At 43.0% G+C, this 21,512-nt stretch overlaps 3 protein-coding genes across 3 annotated transcripts in view; 2 read left to right on the plus strand and 1 right to left on the minus strand.

Moving 5' to 3' along the window:
• Positions 1 to 1,097: 1,097 nt before the first annotated feature.
• On the minus strand, positions 1,098 to 3,458 carry LOC128743198 (protein lin-9 homolog). Its single transcript, XM_053839729.1, has 3 exons — positions 3,309 to 3,458; positions 2,514 to 3,236; positions 1,098 to 2,451 (listed from the first exon to the last, which is right to left on the minus strand). The coding sequence occupies exons 2-3, from the start codon at positions 3,206 to 3,208 to the stop codon at positions 1,272 to 1,274; spliced, it is 1,875 nt and encodes a 624-aa protein (XP_053695704.1). The 5' UTR covers positions 3,209 to 3,236; positions 3,309 to 3,458; the 3' UTR covers positions 1,098 to 1,271.
• Positions 3,459 to 7,910: 4,452 nt separating this feature from the next.
• On the plus strand, positions 7,911 to 10,439 carry LOC128740277 (exostosin-2). The gene is made up of 2 exons (XM_053835819.1): positions 7,911 to 8,556; positions 8,625 to 10,439. Exons 1-2 carry the CDS (start codon positions 7,991 to 7,993, stop codon positions 10,309 to 10,311), a joined length of 2,253 nt encoding a protein of 750 aa, XP_053691794.1. The 5' UTR covers positions 7,911 to 7,990; the 3' UTR covers positions 10,312 to 10,439.
• Positions 10,440 to 17,355: 6,916 nt separating this feature from the next.
• LOC128732542 (uncharacterized) overlaps positions 17,356 to 21,512 on the plus strand; it is a 48,305-nt gene continuing 44,148 nt past the window's right edge. The window contains exon 1 of the mRNA XM_053825817.1: positions 17,356 to 17,413. Coding sequence (XP_053681792.1) covers positions 17,356 to 17,413 — 58 coding nt within the window. The remainder of the gene's footprint in view (positions 17,414 to 21,512) is intronic.

Raw genomic sequence — 21,512 nt, forward strand, 5'->3', positions numbered from 1 at the left:
ATATCTTACTCTGTAAATAATAAGGAACACTAAGAGCCTAATTTGACGCAAAACATTTTTGTCCAGAAATAAGCTAAAAAGCTTTTACAGTTCGAATAACGTATACAATATATTAATAATATTTAAGTTTTAACAGTTTTCGAAGATATTAGAACAAAAAAGCACTTTTACGCGTTAAAAAATATAAAACATAGTTGAGTGTTTCTTTAGCGTTTGTGCTAAGGTAGGAAAAAAATGGCGCATTTGACAAACACCCTTTCTGTTTATTTTTTATTTACAATTATAAATGACCAATCAAAAGCTTTTTATGGCATGAATGCGTTTCATAAGTGTAAACAAAGTGTCAAAGGTACACTTTTGCGAAATATTAATAGTCAAGATAAGTTATTATAGAAAATTTCTGAAAAGTGCGTCAACTTTGGACCCGCGTCAAGTATGGTGCGTCCACGGTACCCATCATTCATGATCAAATTGTTAAATTTTAGGATCTAAAGTCAAATATTATATCCAATCCAACTTCTGTCCAATTACATCTGTGATTTCAAGTCAAATTGCAAATTTATTGCAATTGATCTCAATTACAATTTAAATTTTAAGTCCGCTGCCAAAGCTCTCGATTGGAATCCGTAAGGACAGCGTAGACGAGGCAGACTCAGAGCCTCATGGCGACGCAACCTAGCGAACGACACCCGGACTGTAAACGAGAACCTGTCTTGGCGACAGCCATGGCGGATAACCGTCGGCAGAAGATATCTCTGATTTCATCCCTCTGTGACTTGTGATTTCCGTGACTTGCCACGGCGAGTTGAATGGGGTGATATCAACTAGGTGACAATTGTCATCTGATTCCCGGTAACTCCAAAGCTAGGTTTCGATCAGCTCTCGTACGAACTGTCGGCGGATGATAGCAGGTAGTCAGGAACACTTGCGTTCACACCACCAACCTTCTGGTAATAGTCGTGGATGGGATGGCGTATTGAGAGGTTTGATGGTGGGATTTCCGGGAGTCCTCTGAAAGTCTACAGATGAAAAATCAAATACAAGAAAAACTTTTCGAATAGAAATATCTATTTATTGAAATCACTTCACTTGTCTCAAATATATGTAGAACTCGTCATCTACTTCCACACAACTACCAAAGACTATCATCAGTTAAGTTGACAAAAAAAATGTTACAACGCAGAACAAAAGGAAAAAAATGCACACGGTTCCCGCTTTTCTCCCATCGTCGCTTGACTCCCCTGCTTGCCCACACCGGTACCGGTTTATCGCTAACCGACGCTAGCCGAACCGCCTATCGTCTCTTTCTTCACCTTATCCTCCATCTTCTGCCGGTGGGCCGCCGCAAAGCCGGCCTGTATGTGCCGAATGTGCTGGTGAACACCCCGCTGGAACGATGCCATATTCTCGAAATCCAACCGACCCTTGGTTTCCTCCAGGCAACCGCGCAGCACCTCCAGACAGTGCTCGGTCTGACTGCCATCGTCCGTACCCAGATTGGAAGCCACGTACATGATGGTGGTGAGATCTTTGATTAGCTTAATCATTCCGTCGTTCGTGAGCTGGCCGTTGTTATTCTTGTCGAACGTTTCCTCCGCCTGCTCGCGGCACTGTTCTCTCAGGTAGCTCGGTGATATCATTGCAATCACGCCCGGATCCTGCGTAAGGTTTTTGCAGCTGCCCTGCAACTGACTGAGCTGGTCGTGTATGTCACGATTCAGCTTTTCCATGGCCACCACCAGCGAGGCGTACCGCTTTTGAAACTCCTCCGGAAACGGATCACCGTACGATTTATAGATTTCAGCTTCCGAATTCATGTTCTGCAGTCGGAGCAGCTTCATTTGTTTAGCCGATAAAGTTTTCTTTGTTCGAACAATAAGCTCCAGCAATTTAACCGAAAACCCGCCAATGTTATCCTTCGGAAACAGCATCTTGCTGTCGGACATACCGGGAACCTTCGGGTAACTGTCCCCACCAAGCAGCGGATCACCTTTAATCCCCGTAATGGGATTTTTGACTGCCGGCGACGCCACATAGAAGGAAGCATTCTGATACTTCGGTCGGAAATCTTTCGTTATGGCATTGAGGGCAATCTTGTCCGGGGTTTCATTCGCCACCACCTCAAAGTCCGGAATGGTGTGCGAACCCAAACCCGGTCGGTCGAAGCTGATGCGATACGAGCTTGTCATAACGTCAATGGCATCGACTGTTCCGGTAAACAGCCCATCCTGTGGGGCCCGCAGCCTGGCAGTCACTTTCGTTCCAACGGACAGCGGCTGAGGGATTTCCCTCGGAAGATCCCGTATAAAGGAAACATCCCCGGAACGTTTGGTCTGCAGCAGACGAATCTTCTGGCGTTTCCGTTCCAACTCCCGCCTTTCCTCCGCAAAGAACGCAGCTGAGCAGCGACGTGGTTTGCCCATCGTGCGACGAATTTTGTTCCATTCCGGTCTAAAATCAAGCAAAAAAGTTAATTAACTCTACTTACTACCTTCAGCGTAGAAAAAACGAACCTAGTGAGATACCGAGTTTTCAGATCCGGATACATATCCCGGAGGCAAATTTGAAAATCGTTTTCGCCATCGAACAGCGACCGATCGATATTGCTGTAGAACCACTCGTAGCTGACGAACTTGTGCGCTTTCGGCAGCTTCAACAAATTTCGCAACCGCAATCCAATTCGTTGGCTGGCCTTCTTATCCAACAGCGCAATCGGATTGATGACGCGCATAACCGCACCCACCTCGTCCGGGTCCTCTTTGCGTTTCTTCAGGCTGTCTTTCATTTTATCGAACCGTGAAAGCAACTTCTTCTTTTGCGCCGAGCGGGGAGTGCTTTTCGTTGGCGTTACCATTCCCTTCTGCGGTGAGGCCGTTGCCGAACCGGTTCCAGTGCCTGCTCCCTTGCGGGGGCTACCCTTCGGCGGTATCTTATCGTTAATCAGCAGTTCCTCATCGAAAAACAGTTTGTTCTTTTTGCGAATACGGGCGGGCATTCCGCGGGCGTTTAGCGCTTGCAGCGGTTGACTGGGTGTTGTTCTCGTGGGCAGTTTCATCCCAACTGGATGCAACCCGAGGGCCGCCGGTCCGAGGGATGGGGGCGATTCGACGTCCATCGAATCATCCGCAGGCTCTTCCTTGATCGTAACGTCTTCCGGATCATCCATCCCAACGTCCGCACCGTCATCGCGATCCTCCGACGAGGACATGGCACTCGTGTACGCACCTAACGGACGGCTGCACGATGACGAAACAGTACAAACTGTCAACGTTCGTATCAAAGTGGAGTGTAATTTTTTCGATATTTACCGTACAAAAAAGCGATTTTTGCTCACAAACCCTCAAATTGTACAGGAAAAGTGTTGAAGTTAATATTAAACACAAGCCAAACTGGTTCTAAACACAATTTTATGAGCAAACTTGTAGAATGCAGCTAATGACGATTTTCCACGGAAATTTTCGTTTATTTGCTGGAAACTGACGTTTGGCTGAAGAAAAAGACGCCCGAAAAAGAGTCAATAAACGGTGCGTTCACAGAGTCGATTGTAATCAGTGTTGCCGACACTTGCTGTTTTGCTAAGCAGTGATTTGAGTCAAGATCTTAAATATCAAACAAAAATGCTTAAAAATTTCCCGCTGCGCTTACCCAAGTAACAATTTCAGCACAGAACAGAACAGAAGTGGAAGTCCGAACGATTCGGTGATCAAAACTGGTAACAGAGTCTTTTTTGTTTTTATTTTTCTTCTGAAAGGTTTTTGCATAGAAGCGAATAACAGCAATATAAGCAGAACGCTCGCTGCCAATCGCATAGCAGATTTCACATGCTTTCGTGTGCATTCGAATGCGTTCGTGTGTTTTCGTGGGAAAAAGTGACTTGCTACCGCCATGCCATGCCTACTTCCACTTCTGTTCTGTGATTTCAGGCTGATCAATCGCTTTTATAGCTGATTTTATTCAACCTGTGGCTGAGCTACGGTTTGAGTTTAAGCGGGGTACGCTGCTGAAAAGAAAACAGCTCAAGAAAAAATCTTGCTATTTACCGAAGAAATTTTGACAACTCCAATGCAAGCAACCACCTGTCATTTTTTCTTGTGGTAATAATTGCGCCGGATATTATTCCGTACGGAAAAGTGACGTTTTAATTCACCTGCATGTAAAACTGCGCCATCTGAACGTGAAATAATATTTCTTATGAAGTGCGTACTGCTTAAGAAATCGTAAACGAAATCGATTTCTTGAGCATTTCTTGTCCTATCTTTTTACCCATTACTTTTCAGCAGCGTACCCCGCTTTAGAAGTGAAAACCTTTTTCCAACTCTTAAAGATCTAAATCTGATGATTTTATCAAGCTTCGAGCTTGTTAATAGCTGCTTTTAAAACTGCAATGAAGCTTAATAGAGGATTTTGCTTCGGATTTTGCGCAGTTTTAAGCAGCCGCAAAACGGTTAGATGTTTATGGCTGTCTAGAAGCGGATTGTTTAGCAGAAAAATTCGCTATTAAGCCTGTTTATCGGCCTTAGAGAGAGAGCTGGTTTGAAGAACTTAAAGTAGTTTAAACATCGCTTGTCCAACCACCATTTAAGTGCTAACTTTATGCAGCTTTGATCGTCTTAATGCAGCCAGTAAACAGCAATTGCTCTTGCAATTCAGCTACCGTTGTTACTTGGGTAGGCGAGTCCGGCAGAAATCGAACAAAAATCTGACAGCAAAAAACTTTTTCTGCCAGACATTCTGCCGGTTTGCTGGCCGCCGTCACCCGTGAAAACTAGCAGAAATGACATATCCGATTCGGCCAGAAATTTTGCCCTACGGTTTTTCTGCCGGATTTCTGTTGATTTCTGCCAGAGGTTTCGAGTAAAAACCGGTTTTGTACCGATTTAGCTTTCCTTCCTTTTTGGAGGGTAGCAGCAGAGGGTTGTAGGGTAAACAACCTATTTTGGACCCCCTCAGCAGCTGTACATAATTTGGACACTTGCATTTGATTTTGCTGTAAGTGTCCAAATTATGTACAGCTACTGAGGGGGTCGAAAATACGTTGGTTACCCTATAGCAGCAAGAAGCTTGCAATAAACAGGTTAACAATTAAATTATACCTGCTTTATCATGTCCCATATTGTTCTCTTACCTTTTGCCCGAAACTGCAAAGCTGATGAACCACTTTTCTCTTGCCTCAAAGTGTCACATTTGACATAAAGAGAATCGAGTGAAAAATGAAGACTGGTGCTGTTTGATTTCTGCCAGGCATCCGACTTTTTCGTAAGCGGGTAGCGAACAGCGTGGTGGGGGGCTTAAGAAAACGGACCAAGGGTAAGTCTCTGAGAACATTTCGTTCACTTCATTCAAATTTTGTTCAGTATGTGCCTTACTGTGCCGCCGAGGTGCTGATCGTGTGAAACCTGTCAACCTCGCCTGCGCTAAGTCTGACTGTTTTGATCGTTTTGACAATAACAAACATTGGTAGGGCTGCCAATTTCAAGCATTTCAAAATTGCCATAAACATTGAAATGAATGTACCGCAATTGGGTATTTTAGCGGTATTTTAATTCTCGCATATTATGATAAGATATGATGTCACTGTAAAGTCACATGAAGACTTTTCCAAATTTGACGAGTGAAAGTAATAAAAAAAGAATTTTTTTCATTTCAAAAAATTTTTTGGAATTAGACGATAGCTTATAAGTAAACCATTTTTCTTCTCAGCTCGCCTTCGACAACACAGTGGATAGATAAACTATGGTCATCAGACGATACAAGTTTCATATGGGAGCTGTCAAAAGCTCGGTCAAAATGAAACGCTCTATCAGAAAGATAGAAGAGAGGAAGAGAACTTCTGACATCATTTCAATCAATCGGCTTGGTTGATATCTGTCAAACAGCAAATCATTCTATTTTTGATTTTTATTAATTTTTTCATCAAATATTGACTCATTTGAAATAAAAAAAGAACTGTTAGATTCGGAAAACGACGGGCTATCAAATGAGGTAAAAAAAGCAACTTATTTTGGAAAATTAAAATACCCAATTGAAATCAATGAGATAAGCTGTTCCCTAAATTGGGCCTGCCACAATGTTCTAAGCGACTTACCCTTGAAATAAACCTAATTGATAGTTTTTGTTGATCTTGTTTTTGACTAATGTTTTATGGAAGAGTCTAGAATTTCTCGAGTTCGAAATTTCTGTTTTATTTGTATGAGAGTCCTTATCCCCCTCCACAGGGGTGAGGAGACCAAAACCATCATAAAAAAAATTCCTGCCTCCAAAACCCCCCACATGCCAAATATGGTTCCATTTGATTGATTAGTTCTCGAGTTATGAGGAAATTTATATTCCATTTGTATAGGAGCCCCTCCTCCCGCTCCTAAAGTAGGGAGGGGTCCTAATTCTTCCCTCCAAAAACCTTCACATGCCAAATTTGGTTCCATTTGCTTGATTACCCAGGTAACCAATAAGAATCACCAATGCTATTCAAATGCAAGTCGATAAGCATTTAAGTCGTCTTGAATACTACTTAAATGCTATTTTGGCAAAATGTATGGCTACTTTACTGCTAACCTTCTTATAGTGCTGACAATGCTAATTTGCAGCTAATTACTGACACGAAAAATTTGAATAGAATTTTGGTTGCCAACTTACAACACCTATGCAGTCAAAAAGCTAATATACTACAAGGTGCAGTATAAAATGCCAGATATGCTAATAAGCACCTGATTTGCTGCTTATGTTAATGCTTATTGGTTACCTGGGTAGTTCTCGTATTATGGGGAAATTTGTATTTCATTTGTATGGAAGCCCCCTCCCCTCTTAAAGGGGAGAGGGGTCATAATTCTCCTCTTAAACAGGGGAGGGGTCTCAATTCACCATAGAAAACATTCTTGTTACCAAAAACACCCACATGCTAAATTTAGTTCTATTTGCTTGATTAGTTCTGGAGTTATAAGGAAAATTGAATATCATTTGTATGGAAACCCCCCCTCTTAAAGGGGAAAGGTGTCATAATTCCCCTTCTAAAGAGGGGAGGGGTCTCTATTTACCATAGAAAAAATTCTTGTCACCAAAAACACCCGCATGCCAAATTTTGTTCCATTTGCTTGATTAGTTCTCGAATTATGCAGAAATTTGTGTTTCATTTATGTGGAAGCCCCCCCTCTTAGTGGGTGGAGGGGTCTCTAACCATCGTTAGAACCTTCCCTGGCCCCAAAAACCTCTTCACGCAAATTTTCACGCCGATTGGTTCAGTAGTTTTCGATTCTATAAGGAACATACCGACAGACAGAAATCCATTTTTATATATTGTCAATTGCAAGGAAAATTGCACCATCCAAAGTGCGATATCGCTCATAAAAGTGCTATTATGCATTAAATCGTTTCGGTATCTTCGGCGCACTTTTTCGTTATCTTCCAAGCAATAAGTGCGCCGAAGAGACCGAAACGATTTAAGCTAAAATAGCACTTTTATGAGCGATATCGCACTTTGGATGGTGCAATTTTCCTTGCAATTGACAATACAAGATTCCACACTTATTGATTGAACGATCTTCCTTACAATTAGCAATAATGACTGATAAATAAATTTGCAATGTATTTACAATAAAATGTTTAACTTTTTATAAAATATTTATTTGGTACTGGACGTCCGCCGTAGTATGGGTGGGGGGAGGGGGGTTGCGGTTTAAGCTGATGTGAACGGAAAAGCACAATGGGGGTGGGGTTCTTATACACCGAAAAATACCTGACGTCCTATTGTGAGTGATGCCGAAGAACCAAGGGAAAAACTCGGAAGAACTCTCACGTTTGCGACATTCGCCCTTTTGTTAATTCTATCTAGAAATGCTAAAAGAGAACCGCTGAACGTGCCCTTGATCGCTATATGTCAGACGGTTTGTTTATACCTATAAACTTTTTTGTTCGCTGAAGGTTGTAGAGTGAAAAAGTTTCTGTTTTTCTTTATTGTGGAAAAAATGTGAACACAAATTATACCTATCTACGCACAATGTCTATCGCGTTAAAATATAGTGCCATAAAACAGGCGATAACACCCAAAAGTGATTTCAATCGGTATCTGCTCGCCTTCGTGACGTTGGTGATTCTGTTTACACTTTGGTTGGGCCGTGGCTCGGTTTCGGAGGCGGACAGCGAGCGCCTGTCGCTGGACCTTGTCGACATCCCGCAGGTCGTACTGGACAAGGATGCCGAACTGGCACGGGCCCGGAACCGGAACTGCTCCTACTGGGACTGTTTCAACGTGTACCGCTGCGGTCAGCGAGCGGTTGGTGGCGGCAGTCACCGAGGGGCCAGTGGTGGTTTGTGGGCGGAAGAACAACAAGAGCGGATATCGATTTATGTTTATCCGCTGAAGGAATATGTCGATGGCGATTCGGGCGGGCAAGCATTTCAGCTTACGAAGGAATTCTACGGAATACTGAAAACGATTGTTAACAGTCCGTACTATACGCCCAATCCGAACGAAGCTTGTCTGTTTATGCCCACGCTGGATACGCTCAACCAAAATCGGATCGATGTTAATCTGGTTGGAAAGGCACTGGCTTCTTTGCCATAGTAAGTGTCAAAGATTGCATCAAATCATCCGAATTATTGGTTAATTGATTTTGTTTTCGTACTTTCAGTTGGGAGAATGGAGAGAATCATATCCTGTTCAACTTTATTGCCGGGTCAACTCCCGATTACAACACAGTTTTGGATGTCAACACTGACCGGGCGATGATTCTGGGTTCTGGTTTTGATAGCTGGACCTATCGGCCTGGGTTCGATTTGGCTATGCCAATGTATAGCTCGATACTCGATCATTATCAACCAAACAATGACGCGAATAGCGAGAGAAAGTTTCTACTCGTATCATCTCAGCTGAATATTTTCCAGCGACAGTATCGTATTATGCAAGAACTGACCTACGATTATCCGCATGACATTCTTTTGCTGCAGCGATGTCCTACGTCGACGGTCAAAGTGGAGGATAGTTTCGAGTCTTCGCGAAACTCCATGGAAAATTCTATGGGAACGGAAGAACTACTGAAAACCATCAAAGACATACGCTGCAACTTTCCACAAGGAAACGAGTACGAATATCCGCACGTACTGGAGGCTGGTCAGTTCTGTTTAGTCGCCAGAGGCGTCCGTCTGTCGCAACCAACGTTGATGGATTCATTGGCCGCCGGTTGTATTCCAGTGATTATGGCAGACAATCTTATTCTTCCTTTCAGTGACATTCTTGACTGGGATCTAATCTCGATAAGAATCTACGAAAATAGTCTTCACTCAATTATTGCGACTCTAAAAGCGGTATCCAAAGAGAAAATCGGAGAGCTGCGAGCTCACGGTGCATACATTTATAATCGCTATTTCTCCTCGTTGGAGAAGATTGTATTGACGTCGCTTGACCAATTGAATGATCGGATATTTCCACATCTCAGCAAAACCTACATGCATTGGAATGTAGCCAAAACGCAACGATCCGCGCAAAATCCGCTATTTTTGCCTTTGATTGCGCCGAAATCTCAAGGCTTTACGGCTGTTATTCTCACATACGATCGAATCGAGAGTTTGTTCATTCTGATTCAAAAACTAGCCACCGTTCCTTCGCTGCAGAAGATTTTAGTCATTTGGAACAATCAGAAAAAATCCCCTCCTCATCCGTCCCTGTTCCCAAAAATCAGCAAACCTTTGAAAGTAATTCAAACAGCAGCGAACAAATTATCGAATCGATTCTATCCTTATGAGGAAATCGAAACCGAAGCCATCCTGACGATCGACGACGACATCGTCATGCTGACGGCCGACGAGTTGGACTTCGGCTACGAAGTGTGGCGCGAATTTCCGGACCGAATCGTTGGATTCCCGTCGCGAACTCACGTCTGGGATAATGCCACCAACCGGTGGCGTTACGAGTCGGAATGGACCAACCAAATCTCGATGGTTCTGACGGGAGCCGCCTTCCATCACAAGTACTGGAGCTACATGTACACCAACGCAATGCCCGGCAACATCAAGGAGTGGGTCGACGAGCACATGAACTGCGAAGATATTGCGATGAATTTTCTGGTGGCCAACGTGACCAACAAACCGCCGATCAAGGTGGCCCCGCGCAAGAAGTTCAAGTGTCCCGAGTGTACCAACAACGAGATGCTTTCGGCCGATCTGAACCACATGATGGAACGGTCGGCCTGTATCAATCGGTTTGCCGACATTTACGGTACGATGCCGCTGCAGACGGTGGAATTCCGCGCCGATCCGGTACTGTTTAAGGATAACTTCCCGGAGAAGTTGAAACGGTTCAACGATATCGGTAGCTTGTAGGGTGTTTCCTCCTGGACATCCTGCGAATGCATTTATTAGTCAGTCGTAAATTCTTTAGGTGTAGACTCTACTTGTTAGACATATCGCGGTAGGCAAAACATTGTGTATCTTAGTCATAGAATAATAAAATGCTGTTCGACAATTAGCTGTGCTTTTTACTGAATTCTGTTGATAACGTATGCATTAGAAAATGGACTGAATTTAGCAATTTTTCATACGATTTTCCTGCCGCTTGGTGATAAACACACCCACGCATCGCCAATCGTAGCAACCCTGTTGTGTACAGCAAAAATTTGACAGTTCTACCAGGTTCCACCCCTCAAACGAAAATATTGGACATCGTGAGGCACTTCGTGTCCGTTGGTTATTCCCAATGCGGCATTTACAGCATCCTCTCCCTTCTGGAGAAAGGCGCGAGCATCGAACGGAAGCTTGGTGCCGGCCGCCCGACGTAAAGTATAGCAGCAGCTGAAGAATACGACCGTGAGCAAGGTGACCGCATCGTTCTGTGCCTTGGGCCGGGAGGTCAGCTCAATCGGCCAAACAGTGTGGAAGTTGTAGGATTCGACATAGTTCCAACCCTGTGCGCAAGTTATACCCATATAGAAAGAATATCTGGGAACTCTGTTCAAACGGTTATGTATCGTAAACGAGAGCTATGCTCGAGGAATTGTTGTTTGAATTTTCGGACGTAACGGTCGATAAGTGGAGAGTACGAATAAAGTGTTTAAAATCAGTATTCGCGTTTCATTTAGTTACTACAGAAGTATCTGGCCAAATTGGATATTTTTATTTGGAAGCGTCAGTCGATGCCATCCGTGTTTGAACAGCGGTTAAAGGTGCTAGTGTAGAATATCTTTCCAGCGAAGCATGGCATCGTGGTCACAATGGATTAACCTTTGTGGTATTCTGACACTTTTTCAATGGGTTAACAGGCAAATTAGCGCTGACTGATGCATTGACGCAGTTACGATGTTGAAAAGCATGCAGGATAAGCCGTTACCTTGTCTCAAGCCTCACCGCATCTTGAAGGGACTCGAAAGTGTTCCTGAGATGCGCACGAAACACATCACTCCATTCAATGACGCGACTAAGTCACTAAGTGGTTTCGATCGACTGTATCGTTTGCTGCTTTGAACCCAATGAAGGTATGATGCTGCAAGATCTGACGAATGGTAAACATTTGGTCCGCAGTGACAACCTGTATAACAGAACTCTTTTCATTCATTCATCCCCAACAGTTCATATACCAAAGACGGCAGACGTGTCTGCGAGATTGAAGGGCCAAACAGAATGCTACGTCAACGCATCCGTCAGCGCCAATTTGACAGTAAACTCATGGGAAAACTGTCAGAATAACGCTGACGGACGCGTTGACGCAGCATTCTGTTTGACTCTTGAGCATTGCAATCCTACTAAGGTGGCATGCTTAAAAACTCTTACTGCGAACAATTTAGGGAACGAACCACAACAGACTAATTGGGGTTGACCTAGGTGAATGAAAAAGAACGATTATTGGAGACTTGGAACTTGGCGTTTCATTAGGTGGAGGCCCATTAACAACCGTTTATGCATGATGAGGACTAAGGGCAAATTTCTTAACTATAGCCTGATAAATGTGTACGCACCGGCGAACGACATGAAAATAGTCATCGGGGATACAAATGCACAGGTTAGACGCAGTGTTTTTTCGACCCATTACTGGTAGAGAAAGCTTCCATTCTACCACAAACCACAATGGCCTGGGCCTGATCAACTTTGCTGCAGCCAGAGGAATGGCTAGCTGTAGTACCTATTTTGCCACGACGAAACATTCGGAAGCACACCTTGAAACAACCTAATGGAGAGGCCTGCTCTCCAATCGGGCATGTTCTGGTTAATGACCAGGGGACCAAACGTCGACTTGGATCACTATCGAGACTAGCCAGGAAGATACGACTGAGCATTCGACGGTTATCCGCGAAAGGAGTTTCTGCAGAGTACTCTCGGAAAATGATGAGCGGATCGGGCTGAACAAGTCGAAGGTATGGCATATACGCCCTTTAAAATATTAACACTCGATTTTAGAGTAACGTTGGGTAACGCCGAAAAAACCAACGTGCAATAAAACGACGGCTGTGCCGTCATTCGTTTTCCAACTGCGTCTAAAACTGGACATGTTTCTTTAGTTTACTTTTACATTCGTGAAGAACCCCTAATTTAGCTGGTCGCCCATTTGTTAAGTTACAAAAGTTGTAATATATTGCTCCTATCTTGTAGTTCGGATTTTCGTCATTTTGGCCCTGTTTGGTTTAGCCTAGTTATTCCCCAAAGGTTAGCATTAGTCACTGGCACAAACCATAACAGAAGGAAACCTGAACGAGCAGTGAAAGCACATCCACGATGCGATCAGAATTGCAACGCGAGAAGTGTTAGGTACTACTGCTGCACTGCGGCCACTGCTAGTAAGTGGTTTGACGCAAAGTGACTGCCAATGGGTGACTGACGAGAAGAATCGAGTCAGACGTCATATGTTGGCTGCAATTGTCACACGTCAGAGCAGAGAGATACCAGACATGCTAGAGCTGCCAAAAAGAGACTTCACCGTCGTAAGAAACTCCAGTACTGGGATCGCGTTCTTGTAGGTGCGGGAATTGCTGTACGATACGAGGAGCTTCTTCAGTACGATCAACGGAACCTGATTACCGGAAGATCAGACGTGGCCAGGCGATGGAAACAACGTTTCAGTGTGTTGTTGAATGGTGAACAAGATGGAGCGGTTAACAGAAAGAGGATAACGATTAAGGATTATGGACAAGCTGTGGATCCATCAGATCTGGACGAGGTCAGAAAAGCAGCTGGAAAGGACGGCATCCTCGTCGAACTTTTGAAAGTCTGGAGCGAATGGCTCTATTGGGCAATCCAATCAGGTTATACTAAAGGTATGGACTGAGGAGGAACTACCTAGGGACTGGTTGGAAGGTTCCAGGGCCATCGAGTCGAATGCAGCTACTACCGAGACATTACTCTCCTCAATTCTGGCTATAAAGCTCTCTCCCGCATCCTGTTTCTCATAATGTCACCGTTGCAGGAAATCTTTGCTGGCGAGTGCCAGTGCGGTTTTCGAGCGGGACGCGTTCACCTTACGACAAATCCTCGATAAATTCCGGGAATTTAACTCACCATTTGCTTATAGACTTCAAGGTGGCGTATGATACAGTTAAACGAAATGAGCAACAAAACTGGCTAGGCTGGTACGTGCTACCCTCGATAATTCAAAATCAAGCGTCAGAACAGCGGGCGAGACACCGGATTCGTATGTGACCTTAGATGGTTTGAAGCAAGGTGACGGACTATCGAATTTGCTGTTCAACACTGCATTGGAAGCTGCTATTCGAAGGGCAGGCGTGCAGAGGAGCGGTACCACCATCACGAAATCTCATATGGTCCTAAGGTTCGCGAACGACATCGATTAAGGAGGAAGGGTTTATTAAAACAAAGAAGGGCTAGAATCTAGTTTCTCGTCCCTGTGCTAGCTTTCGTACCACTGCTGGAACATTTATCAAGTCAAGTTTTATAACGGTAGTTTTTACGATTTACGAGGAGGGAACGGTAGAAGAAAGACTTTCTTCAGCCGTTTTCACTTTAAATTTTCGGCTACAATGGGCTGGCCACGTAGCAAGGATGCCAGGTTAGAGACCAGCGAAAACAATATTTAGCAGAGAGAACCCGTTGAATGCTCGCTGCTGACGTGGACGCTAGAGCAGCGGTTGTTAGGGGCGAATGGAAAGCGACAGCCCAAGACCGAGAAACGTGGAGACGTCTCCTGAATTCGGCATGGCAAATTTTCGTCGAAAAAATAAAGCAAGTAAGTATACTTGAAAAGGTTTTCACGGGTTAGACTCCACATCTGTGGACATCTGTGTGTGCAGAGAAGATTCATTGGTCTACCTTTAAAGGATTTACCCCGGTCTTATCCGGATCTTTGTCGTTTACTTGGACTAGACACGCTTGAACGACGCCGCAACCTTTTAACAGGCCTTACTTGTAGCAAAAATGCTCATTGGTGAAATAGGTTTTCCAAAACTGCAGTCTATGATGAACTTTCGTGCGTATGTTAAGACACTCTCCGATGCTTATTAACTAATTTCACCGGACAAAGTTCAGTTATTTTGATCTAACAGCGCTTTGCGTTTGAATAGTCACTAGTGTTATGTAAATTATCAATAAGATAATTTATAACAAACAAAGAATAATAAACTAATCTTTGTGAACTATTCAGAAGGTTGGAAAGTGCAGATGGTGTAGAGATATCTGGATTCGTGAAATATAAAAGTGCATCCAATCGCGAAGTGCCAGGCCCATTGTCTATCGATACGGGATTCGCATCGACCATTCTCAAGCAAAATGTCAGAAGGTCCAATATGTGCAAATAAGAGATTCTCTTCGTTCTCTCTTACGCTTATTCCGCCGCTGCAAATGCACTTGAATGCATCTGTCCAGCATGAAACGGTTGCTGGCGTTATTGGCTAGCGAATCTTTAAGAAAAATTAGAGTAAAATGCGATCATGCCGCCGTGAGGAAAAGTGAAGAAAGGTTTGTGCGCCAACCCATGCGGCGGGTTTTCAACGACGATACAGAAGGTCTCGTTGGATATTTGAATGCCGACGGCTGACGACGCGACAACACGTCGGTCTACTTCGGAACATGTACTTATGTACTCATGAGTAGCATTGTCCTAAGCAAGCAGATTTAATAGAAATCGTAATATATGTAGGCTCTCGGGAAAGTTAGTCAGTAACAGCATCTTTGGCTCGAGCAGCACGTTCCTCACAACCATGTGGAAGATTTGTGTTAGTCAGTGACTTATGCAGAAATCCAATAATTATAGGTTACGTGTCTTCTAATATTGTTTGATCCAACCGCCATCAAGGACGGCAGTCAGCCTTGCATTTAATTCGTCTTAATCCTAACGAACGATCGTAGTCCCCCTAGACCCGTAGATAGTCCTAGACCGAACGGCGCTCACAGCATGTGGAGACGAAGAAGTGATACAGTAAGCAGCCATGCGACAAAAGAGTATTATCCTACGAAACTCACGGTAACGGATATTTTAGCTAGCCAGAGCCGTTGCGAACGACGCAGTTCAAAAAGATACCCGGTCTATTGAGTTTAAGCTTGAACGATTCTTTGATGAATTGTGGAAGCTGATTCAGTCGCGAAGTGTGGCGGCTTATCCCAAGTAACATTTTTGTTGTACAATGGTTTATCCAGCACTTGTTCCTCGGGAATTAGTTGTACAATAGTTAAATAAGCTATTGTTAAACAAAAATGTTTGTTGGGATGTCGGACTACATACTCGACAGGACGGACCAACCATCATCCTTGCGGCAGCTGTCATTTTTTTTGTTGTTCTCGTTGTTAAGACAGGAGACTTCTGTTTGACCAAAAATATATAATACATATATGAGTAATGCTTCTGTTCAAATATATTCCTTATTCCAGAAAAATATGATAGAAGTATGAAAAAACACCTAAAAATTAGGTGATTGCTTCGCTGGGTTATTGTTATTGATCGTTGATTTGTCAGCATCTGTTGAATCACTGTTCGCAAGAAGTGAAATTAGTATTATTAGTCCTAAAAATTCCAATTACTGCTGTATATTTCTCGAGCTGCACAAATTCTTTGTTTTGATTTCTTCAAAGTGGATAAACAAAAAACCTCTAGCAAATGCGTTTCGCAATTTGACAAGCATTATTTTTCGCAGCCTACTCCGACTCTCGCTGCTGCTGCAGATTCCGTCAGGTGGTATGCGTTTCACTGTAAAAACAGAGAGGGTGGCGCCAAACCACCCTTGTTTTTCTTCCTTTCGAACGAATGCATCACTCTCCTCTCGCAGAGAGCAGAACTCTCACGATAAACAACCATCCGCTCTCATCCGTCCCAGTGGCGCGCTTGCTTGTGCTTGCGAACCACCAGCAGAAGCCAGGAGGGTGGTTGCGATCGTACAAATTCGCAAAATTGCCCGAGTTCGTTTCTGACAGTCGAGCAGTTTAGACGTGCGAATAACACAACCGGGCATCCTTTTTTGCGGGTGTCTCGACCGTAGACGACGCGTTTACCAACCCCTCACAAAGTTACAAACTGCAATTGGTGTTAAAAATAAAAAGAAATTGTCGGCCGGTAGGTAGTGTTTTTCCTGGTGTTTCTTCGTTCGCTGTCTCCATCGCATCCGGTGGACGAAGGTTGAAGGAGACGCCACGTGCGGGATAATATTTTGACGCACGACGCAAACACGCACACAAATCCGAATCCACAACAAAACGGTCGGTGCTGCGCTGCGTGTGGCTGGCTTGCTGGCTGGCTGGCGGCATTTTGGCAAACATCAAAACAACAGCGCGACTGCACACGAAGGAAATCCTTTGCTGACGTCGTCGTTCGTCCTCGTAATCGTGCGGAGCCGTTCGGTTCGGTGTAGTGGTGCTTTCAACGGGTACCCCCATTGAATTGTGTGCCGTGAAAAAGGACCAAGGAAAAATACGAAAAATCGGCTCCTTTGCCATTTTGCTTGGTTGATCGTTTTTCTTTGTTTCCCTGTGTGTCAATGCCTGCCTGCTGCTGCCAGTGCCAGCAGCGGTCGTCGGCGGTTGTATAATCAGTTTGATAGCAGCAATCGAAAGTGCTCGGACCTGGGACCCGCTGTATCCTGGCTGGATAATTGGGTGAAAATTGTGCCGCTCTAGGTGCAGCCATCGGGAAAAGTCTTCGTCTGTCTATTAGTGTTTGAAAAGCAAAAGAAGAAAAAAAAAACGAAAGTGGCAGTGGCATATTTGCATGCTGAATTGCAAGTGATGAAAATGTGAAGGTGTGGTTCATTTGCTTTCTTTTGTTGAATTATCAACACGGCCCTGCCAGTCGGAGGACCAAAAACAGGTACCTACCGTATGAAAGGTGAATAAGAACGGGGCAACACTTTCCTCTTCGCCCTCGTTCTGCTTTGGTCTGCTGGCTGGCATCGTGCAGTGAAAATCCCGACCAAGCACTGGAAACAATATTATGGAATTATGTTTGCCGAACGGAGTCTTCTGAGCTGTTTATATAATACCCTGATTTTCATACAGCGTAAGTTGGTTTTTCCTTTTTATTTTTTCTATTTACTGTTTCTCAGCTGCAAATTGAATTCGACCGACCGACCGCAATGTTGCAGTTTGAGTATTTACCTATGCTAATTAGATTTGCGAAATTTTTGAAGCATGCTTGACTAGCCATTCGACCGTAATAGGAAGTGAAGCTGGATCCAATTCGAAAGTAGACTAGATTGGAAATAAGTTAAAATACAAACATGACTTTATAGTTCTGGTGTTAAGTTAACTATCATTGAGTTTAGTTTGAATAAGAAATAAATATCATTTGGCATATGAAGTCGAGCAGAAGATGTATTCCGAACTGACTATAGGCATTTGATCTAGTTTCTTGTGCTTATTTGATATTATGTATTTGTTGAGCGCAATACTGCATGTCCGTGACATATCCCGAATTTTCACGCAACGCATCAAAAGTTCGATTGTCTGTAAAGCTTCAGTTAAAGAATGACATCCAATTTCAGGAAAAAAGTGTTATCATAATTTAAAAGTGCTTCGGTTTTGTTCCAATATTGTGTTCTTATTTCATTTTTTGATTTGACGCTTCAGGTGTCTCTTTCTGATTATGGTGGTCCAATAAATTGTCATTTTTGCTCTTCTTCTTCTTCTTCTTCTTCTTCTTTAACAATTTTAAACTTGCGAGTCACTAACTCGATTACAACGATTTTCATGCTACATGAAGTTAGGTTGTAACAAATATTATTAGACTGAATTTCAAAGTTTTCTACGATTACAAAAACAATTAAATTAATCGTTTTTTGGTGTTTTTGGTGTGCAGAGCAGGGACACTCGTTTCTTTATGTTTTTGGGATGCTGAGACTTTTTTACAAAACTTATCAGAAAATTCAACAAAGTAAAACTTTAGTTTTGAACTAAATTTTTTTTTAAAGAAGTCAAGTTGCGAAAATGCGTCTTTACAAGGAATGTTATTATGACTTCTGCTACCTTATTGGTGAAAATGGAAAACGTGAGTGATTTGCACTCAAGAATTCCAGTGAGGGTCCCTGTGATGTCTTGCAGTTCACAATCTAACATAAACTCCACTACCCATCCCATTTGCACGGGAAGCTGCCAACCGATTCACGACAATTTCTCTCTATGCCAGTTACGCGCTACTGGCAAATACCCAAATAATCTGTCATTAACACACATTTTAATTCAAGGAGAATCCTGATATGCTATGAATATCATGATGCCATATCCTCCCCCTGCATAAAATTAACAACCCCGCAGAAGTCACGAATAACCCAAACTACTTAAAGTGACTATAATCTAACAAAAATATAGGTTATTCATATTGTTGGTACAGTCTTCAAATATTGTTTGTTATATTCGTTAATTCGTTAATTCTTTAATTCTTATACATAGACTGTAAAGAAATCGCCTGCGTTTCTAATGCGACGACCTAAAATAGAAAATACTATTGGTCATCAAATCTTTGATAGGACAAGGATCTGGAAATATGAGTGATGGGGTCCGACAAATTTCGTTTGTTATTGTAACTGCAACCATTCACCTCATTTCAAGCAAAACGTTCGAAGCTCAATGAATACAACACGCTCTGCAACATATGCCGCCACCAAATGCCCACACAAGCCCTGCCTAAAAACAACTGATAGTGCAAATCACCACTTTGCATTCGGAAAAGTCAATATATTGCGTTACAAAATATATTCCATATTTCTTACCTCAGATTTTACCTTTAAAATCCGAAGGTTCAATTTGGCCAAAAGATCGCCAATATGATGTCGTGCGGTTCACCATCTAATACAAACTGACTACTCAGCTTGCTTACGCAAGAAGCTGTCAATCGACTCCCGACCCTTACTTTCTGTGCCAGTTACGCGCTACCGGCAACTACCCAAATACTGTGTCACAGTCACATCTTCCCGAGCGCCAGAACAGTTGAAATAAGGAAGGTTGCAAATTGAGCGAGAAGCCAACGATGTCTACTCTCACGCGAGCGAGTATGAGAAGCATAGCATTCAACACTTACGCCATTCACATAAACAGTGTAAGACACAGTTGCACCATAGTTGCTGTGTGCGGTCATTCTGCTACCTACACATACGCGAACGCACAGGCTGGTAGCGTCTTTCTGCATGGTCCACTCGCGAGGCAAACAACTCGTGAGCAATCAGCAGCGTGAGGGCTAGCTGTACTTTTTCTTGTCTTCTTCATCTTCGCCTCACTCATTCTACTCACAAGCGGGAGTGCAGCCTTCGCGAGTGATCGGTATAGGCAGCTCGGGCTGCAATGACGAGCGAGAGCGACGACCGTGGCTGATAGCTAAATACACACTCGCAAAAACTTGTCGCAGTGTATGAATAAATAAGATCGAGAGTCCGCTGGCATGTTCTTTCAAACGAGTATGCGTGTGTGAGAAAATTAGACCACAGGAGTGTGGGCTTCGCACGCAACACTGGAAGTAAGAACTATAACTACGTAACAAAAAAAAAGACTTGCTCGGCTTGAGACTTCACAGTTTGTACAGTTTAGTCAAATCTAACAAAGGAATGAACCGATTGGATCGGTGGGACTTGAACCTACATCTCTCAATCTCCGGTTGAGTGCATCAACCAATTACATTCGCCACCAGTCAGTTTTTCATCAGCGAGTCTGATATCCAGTTTTCTTTGCGTTACCACGCTTCCAACCAGGTTTCATTTTTCGTCAGTAGGATCGTACTAATTGTTCTGTACTCTAATAACCGGTTGCGAAGTCTATCGATAATTGTGATAGGTTCCCGATCAGGAGGGCATAACAAAATCATAACTGATCCTGTTATTTTTTGACCGATTTTTTGCTAACAACGGCTGTTATAAATTAGCCATTGTAGATGGTTAAAATAACTCAAATTCTAACAAAACTGCTTAGCAGTGATAGCAAAAATATAATAAAGTTTGTTATGTTTTGAACAAAATTATATCAAAATTTGTTACGATATTTCCAACAAATTTTGTTATAATTTTGTTAAAATATAGAAAAACTTCTTTACCTCTGTCTGCTATATCGACATTTTCTCGGCCTATTGTCAAAAACTGTACAACTATTTATCGGCAACATTTACAAATAGCAACAGAAGTGTGTTGAAAATTTGATGTTATCTTGTTATGCCCTCCTGATCGGGTTACACATATACATTGGTAATGCTTTGATGGCCATACCTATCAATGCTACCAACAGAGATCCATCGTTTATGAGCTGATCACTTTCGCTGCGGTGAAACAGTCTTACCACAGAGAACAGACTACCAGGTAATTGACAAAAAGTGTGTAAAACGGTTTTTATGTAATCAACGAGTAATCCTACGATGAAGCACCCCTCGAGCTGTAAGTGGCAAACTAAAACTTGAGGTCGCTGCCATCCATCGCTGCTATGTAACTCCAACACAAAGTAATATTGGTAAAAGTGCATGCATATTTCTTTATTTTCGTTTGGCAAACTATTTCTGGAGGGCGCCACCGGCAGATTTTACACACAAAAATCAATTACTTTCTTCGAGCCTGTTAATCTGTTCTCTGTGGTCTTACTTTGACTTGCGTGCTTGGCGGGTCGCTTTCTAGTTTATAATCGCCTTAAAGCCAAGTGTCCACTATAGAGTTTTTCAGGTAGAGCTAGAGAAAAATCTCACGTAGAGTTAGGTAGAGTAGTGTATACACCCTGTAGAGCTCACTGGTAGAGCTCTACAGCAACTCTATAGGAGAGTTCTCTACTACAAAAAACTCTAAAGTGTATACACGTTCGTTTTGTGTTTAGTAGAGCTCTACATATACTCTACGCTTTATCTAACCTGCTAGATAGAGCTGTAGAGAACTCGGTAGAGAACGATTTCGTTTTTGAAACTATTTCGCAATATGACGCCATATTTTGCTGATGCAACCGACGCAAACAAATCACGCATACATATACGCGTATATGAAGTGTGTATATAAGATGAATGTCAAACATTTCTTTATTTTTCATAGAAATGGAAATGGAAATTTAATTGAAAATTATATTCTTCTATGAAATTAGAAGAAAACGGCCTTTCAGTATCCGGTGCGAAATTTTTGTCTGCCCACGGCTTCAAAGCAGCC

This window comes from Sabethes cyaneus, chromosome 1 (genome assembly GCF_943734655.1).
Source record: "Sabethes cyaneus chromosome 1, idSabCyanKW18_F2, whole genome shotgun sequence".
Classification (NCBI taxonomy): domain Eukaryota; kingdom Metazoa; phylum Arthropoda; class Insecta; order Diptera; family Culicidae; genus Sabethes; species Sabethes cyaneus.

Bases quoted from the DNA above. Each gene is read 5' to 3' on its own strand.
- LOC128743198 (XM_053839729.1), bottom strand. From the start codon at position 3,208: ATGTCCTCGTCGGAGGATCGCGATGACGGTGCGGACGTTGGGATGGAT. The intron at 2,452-2,513 runs GTTCGTTTTTTC...GCTTGATTTTAG, and splicing joins AAAACTCGGTATCTCACTAG to ACCGGAATGGAACAAAATTC.
- LOC128740277 (XM_053835819.1), top strand. From the start codon at position 7,991: ATGTCTATCGCGTTAAAATATAGTGCCATAAAACAGGCGATAACACCC. The intron at 8,557-8,624 runs GTAAGTGTCAAA...TCGTACTTTCAG, and splicing joins GCACTGGCTTCTTTGCCATA to TTGGGAGAATGGAGAGAATC.